Source organism: Gossypium arboreum, chromosome 2, assembly GCF_025698485.1.
Source record: "Gossypium arboreum isolate Shixiya-1 chromosome 2, ASM2569848v2, whole genome shotgun sequence".
NCBI lineage: Eukaryota > Viridiplantae > Streptophyta > Magnoliopsida > Malvales > Malvaceae > Gossypium > Gossypium arboreum.
In genome coordinates, this window is record NC_069071.1 from 86,630,184 (window position 1) to 86,640,138 (window position 9,955).

Below are 9,955 nucleotides of genomic sequence, written 5' to 3' on the forward strand. Positions count from 1 at the left end.
AATTAAAATTTTATTTTTATAATTTTAATTTATATCTCCAATTACACATTTAATCAAATAAAAATTCAAATTCAAATTAATTTATACAATCTATATACAATCATTCACAATTACCGTATCAAAATTCGAAATCAACCGTATACGATCCTACTTATCCCGCAAGTCATTGAAACAAATAATAATAATAAAAACAATCACGTCTTCTAAAAGGGGTAGTTTGGGGAAGCTAACAAAATTAAGTATTGAAAAGAGACTTCTATACTCATTTTAAATAAAAACAAAAAAGTGTCGAAAATTACATACCCTTTGCCAAACAGCTTCCTTTTCCTCGCTATTCATGAAGAAATCATGTCATTTTCAGTATTATCATCCTATATATAAACCCTTCAAACTCTCCCCCCTCCCAAAAAAAAAAAAAAAAAAAAACAGGTATACAACTACAAGGCCTTGGGCGTGAGGCAGCAGCATTTGCAACTTGCAAATCTGCCAAATAAAAAAAAACAAAAAAAAAAAGAGAGAGGGTGCGAATTAGGTTTACAAATATGGAGCAAAAGAAGATCAACCATGAAAACAACAACAACAAAGCAGCTATAAGAGATGAAGATGGATATAAAGGAATCCCAATTCATAGCCAAGTGATGAAGATAAAGCGAGAGTTTGAGAAGATCAAGCACCCGTCATTGCAACAAGCTGATATGAGACGAGTGCTTCGGGAGATCACCAGGCAACGCTCCCGTTCCCCTCTCGGATTAGCTGAAAGACCTATAGCTGTTGGCCATTCCTAGAAACTTCCATCACCTTGTAGAAGCAAAAGTAAGAGGAAATAGTTACTTTCATACCCACCAACAGCTTTTTAGGATTAGATTGGATTTTTCTTTTCTTTTTTAATCACGCCCCTGTTTATGGATCTATCTGTTGTAGATATGTTTATGGAGAAAACACTTCCTCTGTTTCTCCCCTATATTAATTAATAACTTAAAAGGTCTTCTTGTTTGAATTAAACATTTAAACCAGCTAAGCTCCCTCTGTTTCTGGAACACAGTTTGGTTTATAGCAAATCACCTCTCTGTTTTTGGTACCCACTCCTCTTTTCCTACTCAAACATAAAAAAATATATAGGGCAGACACCGCAACGGATGCACCAAATCTAACCACCAGGTAAAACAAGTCAATTACTTAAACCGAAAGGAAAAGATTTGATGTGTGGGGTTGATAACAACAAGAAACAGAACCAAGTGCCAAAGAAGGAGCAAACTGTAATTACCGTTTCCATACCATAAGAAACTCGTGGTGGTTCTCCTTGGATCTTCAGCCTCTTTATGAGATCTATCATGACATCTATAATCAGGTCACTACACCGATTATAGATAGCACAACTCTTAAAACACTCTTATAAGCATCCTTGTACACTATGTCAACATGATTATGTGCTTAACACATGCATTTTCAATTTTTCTATGACAAAATATGTTTTAAGTACAATGAAGTTAAGTATCGACCATTACAACATCATGGATATTTGAAGGGGTAATTCAACCAAAGAGTGTCAAGTGAGCCACTAAGCCTCAAGACTAACACAATGCATCACCCTATTACCTAAGCGGTCAACCCGTGCAATTCACAACTTAATGGTATGTATCAATAAAATAAAAAATAAATTTAAATATAATATTTAAAAATTAATGATGTTATAAGTTGTTTCTAATAATTTTGTTAATTTATTATTTTTGAATTAAATTAAACATTTTGTTAATTTATTATTTTTGAATTAAATTAAACATTATGGTATTACATAATATAATATTTAAATAATATAATAAAAATAGTATTTATAGTATTACATAATATTTTGCTTTAGTTTTTAAAAACATGTTATGGTATGATACCAAATATCAATTTTCTAAATTGTGAATACAAATGCTTTAAAAGCTTATAGGCAAATGTGAAAGCAAGCTATGGCTTCACCAAGAATATGGCCCAGTAAAGATAATTCCTCACAGAAACTAGTAAGTTGGAGATTATATAATAAGCATCAGACTAAATTATAATATTATCAAAACCTTGATCTCTACCAAGTTTTAGCCCAACAAATGATGGCATCATTTTCCACCATGCTACCATCAATCATCTCAGCTAATCTCTTTCTGCACCTGCCTAGGATCAGCCCGTCATGACGCCTATGCCCGATGCGTGGTCTCTTGCAACGAAGGAGGCATCTGCGTTGATCTTCAAAGTTTGTCCCTCCAATGCCTTCATCTAACCTGTCTTCGGCAATGGGGCAAGGCTAGCTGTTTAGTCAAATTATGAATGTGGAACTCTGCTTGTAATTCTCTTGTATAATCAAGAGCCACAAGCGGTGGGGTTTGTTTGCCAAAGAGCACCTCATTGTTACCAGTGTTCCAAAGATACCATAAGAGTACCAAGAGACTTGTCAAAACATCTCCGTCCAATATTAGGTTGGACTGCTCCATCCAATCCATGCACCTGGAAACAGTAGACAACACCAAAGCCACTAAAATTTGACTGTTGCACTTGCAGCATCCATAAGAGCTGCATCATATTTAAGCTCAGTGTAATCATATGGATTTGACAGCAAAAATGTCCCACTTGGGCATTTCATCAAACACTCATTGACATGAACTTAATTAGCATCTTGTTGGTGCGGATTTCGGCCATTTGATTGGAGCTATGGTTTGCACATATCAACCAGAGGAAGCATCGCTGTGGGTTCCATCTGAAACTTTCCCCCTACACAACTGTAATGCCCTGGATGAGACTGCCGACATTGAATTTATACCTAACTGCATAGTTGAATCCGATTTACAATACATAAATATAAATAAATATTGATAAATTAATAATTTGTGTTAGTGTTGATATGATTGTATTTTTTTGAACATACAAGAATTATCCAAAATAACCATTAAATTCCATAGAAAGAGAAGTTGATAGTAATCAAAATATACACAAATTCATAAGACCAATATAAGAAAATAAAAATAAAATAAAAATAAAAACAAGCTGCTGCTATGGATTAAGCAGATTGATACCCAGAAAAAAAAAAACCAGAGCATCAGTTGATTTAGACAGCAACATCTCTCTTAGAATCCATGGAAACAAAGGTGGCTCCAGCCATCATCATAACCTTAAACTCTTCGAAATCAATCATCCCATTTCCATCATTGTCGACTCCACTTATCATCTTCCTACACTCTGCGATCGAACATTCTTCTCCGAGGCTCTTAAGAACCTCGTGGAGTTCCTCAGCTGAAATCCAACCATTCCCGTCAATGTCATACACCGAGAAAGCGTCCTTCAAGTTCTCCAAAACCTCTTCCGAGTCGACTCCTTTGGTGTTCAACTCGATGAACTCGTTGAAATTTATGAACCCATCACCGTCGGCGTCGAATTCTTTGATCATGCTGTGGAGTTCTTCATCGGAGGGGTGTTGACCGAGTGATTTCATAATGGAACCCAGTTCGGAGGCTGAGATCTTACCGTCTCCATTCGCATCGAACTTTTTGAACACTTCTTCGATTTCTTGGAGTTGGGTTTGGGTAAAATTTCGCACAGGAGATTGAAGAAACAATGATCCACTTGAAGAGACAGTTGGAGAATCAGTTGAATTTCTAGAACGCAGCTTCTTTTTCCTATTGAAAATCGACCCAAATCCCATTAGATTGTGAATTTTTTTTTTGTATAAAAAACTCAACAACAAATAAAAAAACGGTTTTGAAATAGATAAAAAGATGAGATGAGTGGATTATATATACTGAACAAAGGGAAATTCCATCCCATACGGAATTATAAGTTGAAACGGAAAAAAATGGGCTTTTGATTTTGCAGATTATTGTTGATTGCTAAATATAGAGGAGGGGAATGGGGATGTGTTACTGGCTGGGTTTGCTATAGAGGGAGTTTAGGCGGTGATTACTACACCCAATTTGTGGAGAAAACGGAACTTGGAAGCATGTTGTTGGGCAGTTGAATATTTGAATTTCCTATTTTTTTGTAATCAATTTTACTTTTTTTTTTTCTTTTTAAATGCTATATTTAGATAGATGATATTTTATCTTTTAAAAATAGATCATATTTTATATGGTACACTGAGCTTATAACAGGTTTTTTTAAAAAATTGAAAATATTAAAAGTTATATTGTTTTTATAATGTTTTTTAAGAGTTATTAACTAAAATAGCCTTCTTTTTTTTTTTTACAAAGGCAAGAAGTAATATTATGGCCAGGAGAAGTTAATGAAGACTTTGGATGCATATGTTGCTCATTGTTTTGCTTCTTTTTTTGTGTTGCTAGTTATTTGCAGTTTGTTGTTGGATAGTGACCAAATGGAGGAGCTGTCGGATGTCTTTAAGTGTTGGTTAAAGCTTACATCCTACATTCATGCACCCAAGTATAATGTTGACTCATTTTCCATCCTTGTTGAGAAGCCTACAATAAGTGATATTATGAGCTTTGAGAGGAAAAAGAATAGGACATAGAATAAGGATCCTAGCATGGAGCTTGCTTGCAAATTTGTGACTTTTGATAAACATAAAATTGAAGCCCCTGGGATCCTGAACAATTGTTGCTCCGTCTATCATGACATTTTGGTTCTCCTATACTGTGCATAAGAAAAGAGTTCAATAACGAGTTGATTCTTCGATGTCAAGAGATCTTTGGGCCTTTGGTCGAATGGCTAGGGGAGTGTCAGAGGTGTAAATGTTGAGTATAGATAGATAAAGATCATTAATCCTTTTGAGGGCAACAATAGGATTGGGATTAGTTTATCGAAATATGAACTCATTTGTTGCTTTCAAATGGTCTAGAGAATACATGCCAAAAGAGAGTAAAATCTCATTGAATCAATGGAATTTATGTCATTAGATTGAAACCATTGGAGAATCCAATTGGAGATGGAAGAAACATTAAGAGAATTAGGGCGAAGAAAGAGAGGGAAACCAAACCAAATGGCCCTAGCAAACTTACATTCATGGGAGAGATGTTTAATAGTTCCCTTGTTGGTGGTACAAAAAGGGCATAAGTTATCATTTGAAGAAAATCTTCTTGAGAGGAGGACTTTTGTAAGGAGGCGATTGTTGGAAAAATCTGATTATGAAAACAATTTACTGTTATAGCGGAAGTTAACACCCTCCACCCGACCCGGTTCTCCTTATCCAGGCTTCGGGTATTACTTCACATTAACTTAACGAAATTCACAAAACCATTGACAAAAATTATTTATTGGAGACATTTCTCATTAAATTGATTATAATTCCATATTTAAAGAACAAAGGAAAGTATTTTCACATAACATAGTGTATAGTATTTGCACATAACATAGCGTATCAATCTTGCAAAATTTTAATTCAACTTATAAGTTACAAAAGACAGACTCTATGGTGTAGTCTTTCTAAACATCAACTCTTTATACACGCCCACTGTATGCATAGTATTCCTATTATGTTGCTTACCTAACACATTCCTGACATTGTCTCCTCAAGTACTTATTTTGGCATAATAATACCTGAAACATAAACATAACACTAGTAAGTTTAAAAGAACTTAGTGAGTTATGAACACAACTTACCTTTTTAACATTTCATGAAGTTTTTCATCTTAAATAATTTGTCTTTCTTGTATCTATCTTTGGCTTACACCTTTCCATTTTTAATTGTATAATTTCATACTTATATACCCTTCATCATTCATACCATATCCTCATCCATTCAACTATTTGGTTGGCTCTAGGTCTTGACATTCGAACACCATACCTTTATGTTCCATTCAAATAGCTTTCAACAGTTATTCTCGAATAGATAATCGCAAGCACTATTCTTGGCAGATATCACTTACTTATCATACTTTTGATGGATACTCTTGTTGATCCTGATAAATCAATTCATAATTCAAATTAAACCTGATTCTATCCAACTCATAACCATATTGATGAGAGTTTCTCTAGATTGTTAAGAAGAATTATACACATATTTGAAACAAACACTACATATCCAATATATCAAACAACATAGAATCTAATAGAATTTAGAACAAAACATGATTCTAAACAGAGGTGTTAGATAGCTCAAAATTCTACCATAGCAACTGTAACACGAATTGATAGACTCTTGTATAGAATACGCCCATATACTAGGTTGGTAGATAACCACAATAGATACTCTCATTGAACATGTTGAATCATACTTCGTTTAAGACTTATTTGTATTTATCACAAACTTCACATGCTAAAACTTCAGACAAAACATATTCTTGATATAGACTTACCATAGTACTCCACTAGGGTCAGACAGAATATGCCACAAAAGTGACATACAAATTACACCATGAAGGCATCACACAAATTACGCCATGAAGGCTGGCAAAATGCCACATATCAAATGCCATAAAGGCTAACATAATACCACAAAGGCCATATTAGATTACAATATAAAGGCTAGTAGAATGTCACCCTGGCACCCCATAATTGTCGTGTTTGCAAAATGAATTTTCCTAAACTCATTTCGCATGAGGTTTGCCCATCATCGCCCTAGGACACGCAGAGAATTGTAGTTGATAATTGTGGCTCATCTGCCCTTTTTAAAATATGCCATGGCCACGGACATCCTCCAAAATTTACATATTAGAATTCACGTTTACTGTCATGATGAACTTCATCATATACCACTGCGGGGACCAAACTCACAACTTAACCTCTCCACACTCATAGATACTTCCATTTCTCCCAAATAATTTTTAATAATATATTACATATTCAATATACACACATTCAGGTAAGCTCGTTCATCTTCTTAACCTAAGCATTCTTCATTACATGTTTTATATACATCAACACAGTCATATCTCACAGGACACATTCCAAACATACTTATTTTCAGCAATAATTCATGCACTCATTCACTGTTTCTGCAACATCATTCACAAGAGATTATTCTAGAGAGACTTATAGGAGTCGATATTAAGGACTCACCTATGACTCACCTACTATAGCTACCAGTTTTAGCCTTCAAACATCCAATTCGAACCAGCAACAACTGTAACAACCCGTTTTCAGTGAAGTCGGAATAGTGGTTTCAAGACCACAAATCTGAGTTAGAAAGAAAATTTATTTTAATCATATTTCATGGTCTGCATTATGATAGAAAAGACGTATGAAAATTTTGATAAAAGAATTTTACCGATTACATGTTTAATTATAGAAAGGACCAAATTGCATAAAATGCAAAAGTTGAGTTCTAGTAGTTATAAGTATCATATAGCTATGGAATTCAAAAATTGAGGTCCTTATATGGTAATTAGATCATTAAGAAAAGTGAGTAGATATTTTTGATGATTCATCCATGGAAAATTAGGAAAAACAAAGGACTAAATTGGAATTTAGAATAAATAAAGATGATAATAGTTTAATATCATCTTATTTCATCTTCATCCCCAAATTAAAATACATGGAAACCCTAGGAAAGAGAAAAAGATTCAAATAAGCTTTCTTGGCTTAATTGGGTAAGCATTCTTGTCCAATTTTTACTAGTTTTTATATTTTCGAGTTAATAATAGCTTAATCTATCTATTTTGTGGATTAATTTGTAAGGATATCAAAGTATGAAAAATTTTCCATAGATATCCTGAAATTTTGAAATTTATGGTAGAAAACAAAAGGTTGTTGATAGATAAACAACTTTTACAAAGAGAATTTTGATGAAATTATGATTTAGGGACTAAATTGAAAAATGGTAAAACCTATGAAAAAAATTCTAATTTTTTTGAAATTCATGGGCTGTTATTGTAACATTTAAAATTTAGTTAGGCTTGAAATAAGGATTAAATTGTATGAATTTCAATTTCCGAGCCTAGGGACGAAATTAAAATTAATTAAAAGTTTAAGGGTAAAATGGTAATTTTGTCTAGGAAATGAATTGAATTCAAATGAGTATGAAATAGATTAAATTTATGTTAAATTCATTTATTTAGATCCAGAAAGACCAAATAAAAAGTTAGATAGAGGAAAAGAAAAGGTGACGGATTAGTAGATTACCATATACAAACAAGTGTCGAGGTAAGTTCGTGTAACTAAATTGTGTTTGTTTATATTTTTGAATTGAATGCTATATGTATGAATTGTGTAAATGCCATTGATGTGAAATTGAATACATGATCGATAAAGCTAGATAAATGTTAAGTCCCGTATAAATAATGAAATGTGATGGATACAGTATTTTCCCGTATTTATTGTAGTCCTACATATGTTGCGGACATTATAGCTCAGACGAGTATCCTATTATAAGCCCTCTCAAGCGTCTTGTTATATAGTTCCTACAAGTATCCTGATCGGTAGTGATCCTACATGTGTTGAGCACTACCGTAGCTCTTTGTGAGCATCCTGTTACACAATTCGATCGATTGTGATCTAGAATTTATTGCAGACACAAATGCAGCTTTTCGTGAGCATTGTGACAGCCCAAAATTGACCCTAGTCGGAATGTGGTTTCGGGACCACAAAACCGAGGCATAAAAATAATTAAAAATTTATTTTGATGCCTATAATATGTGTGTGCTCATGTATGACATTTTATGATGATTGATTTAGTGTTATAAAGGTGAATTCCACTAGAAAGGACTTAGTAGTGAACTTTGAAAGTACGATAGGAAATGTGTGATGACTAAGTAGAGCATGCATGCAAAATAATGGACTTGCATGTCAAATTCCCCTTTTACAAGTGATGGCCGCCATGACAAAGAGATATGGGCTAAACATGTCATGAAACATGTTTTGTTGGGCATTAGGGAGAAATAATAAACAAATAAGCATGGGTAAGAAAAGAATGAAAAAAAAATGTGTGAGAGAGTAGCATTCCCCCCATTGCCGTGCAACCAAGAAGAGAAAACAAAAAAATTGTTCATCCTTGTTCTCTCCTTTTGGCCAAAAATACTAAGAGGAAGAGGGATTTTGCTTCATTTCCTTTGTTTAGAAGAGATCTAGAAGGTGATTTGGCTAAATTTGCATCAAGAGTAAGGTATGTATGAGGTTGTGTTGGGAGTTTCATGCATGTTTTGGTTGCTAATTTGATGTGCATGTTAGCCATGGCTCAAATCTTTGTTATGCCATGGAAATGGCATTTGGCCAAAGTTGTTATGGTGATAAAGCCATTGCATGCTAAGTGTGAAACTTGATGATGATGCATGCAATGATGGATTGTCTACTCATGAGTAAGATTTTGAGCTTTCTTTTGTTTTATCATGATTGAAGTTGAAAAGAAGCATGATTGTCATATTCGCCATGATGCATTCTTGAGCATGATTCATGCTTCTTGCATGTTAGTTAAAATTTGTGTTTTGGATGGCTATGGACACCTTGAAATTGCCATGCTCATATATGCATATATATGATTGCACATTATGTTTTGGTTATGAACTAAGTGATGAATATATTGGTTTAAAGAAGAAGATGTGGAAGAATGCTTGTGAAATTGCAAGCACAATTGACCTAGCACACATGTAGGTGCTTGATGCTATATTATAAGTTTTGGGCCACAATGTGCAAAGCATTAATTAGTAAATTGCATGCTGTTTTTGTGAGGTATTAAGTGCAAAATTGACCTCAACATGTACATGAATATTCGCCTTGGGTAGCCTATTGAAGGCCTTAGCATTTCCTTGATGCTCGAATAAATTGTATTGAATTGCTTGATGTAGTATAAAATGTGCATGACCATTGTGTATTCAAGCTAAAGGGTGGCCATATGACCATTTAAACTCCTTGTCATATTCGGCCAAAAACTAGCACAATGAGGTTTTAATAAATTGAATTTGTTTGAATTAGCTCAAGAGCTTAGAAGACCACAATTGGACAAGGGGAAGGAAAAGGTGATCGAATAGCCGAAAAAGCCGTTCGACAACATCCGAGGTAAGTCCTCAAGAAGTGACCGTACTTGAATTGTGTGAAATAA

At 34.0% G+C, this 9,955-nt stretch overlaps 2 protein-coding genes across 2 annotated transcripts; one reads left to right on the top strand and one right to left on the bottom strand.

Moving 5' to 3' along the window:
• Positions 1-373: 373 nt before the first annotated feature.
• On the top strand, positions 374-1,002 carry LOC128289339 (uncharacterized). The gene has a single exon (XM_053025051.1). It carries the CDS (start codon positions 543-545, stop codon positions 783-785), a length of 243 nt encoding a protein of 80 aa, XP_052881011.1. The 5' UTR covers positions 374-542; the 3' UTR covers positions 786-1,002.
• Positions 1,003-2,907: 1,905 nt separating this feature from the next.
• LOC108466484 (probable calcium-binding protein CML25) lies at positions 2,908-3,988 on the bottom strand. Its single transcript, XM_017766845.2, has one exon. It carries the CDS (start codon positions 3,674-3,676, stop codon positions 3,083-3,085), a length of 594 nt encoding a protein of 197 aa, XP_017622334.1. The 5' UTR covers positions 3,677-3,988; the 3' UTR covers positions 2,908-3,082.
• Positions 3,989-9,955: the final 5,967 nt, after the last annotated feature.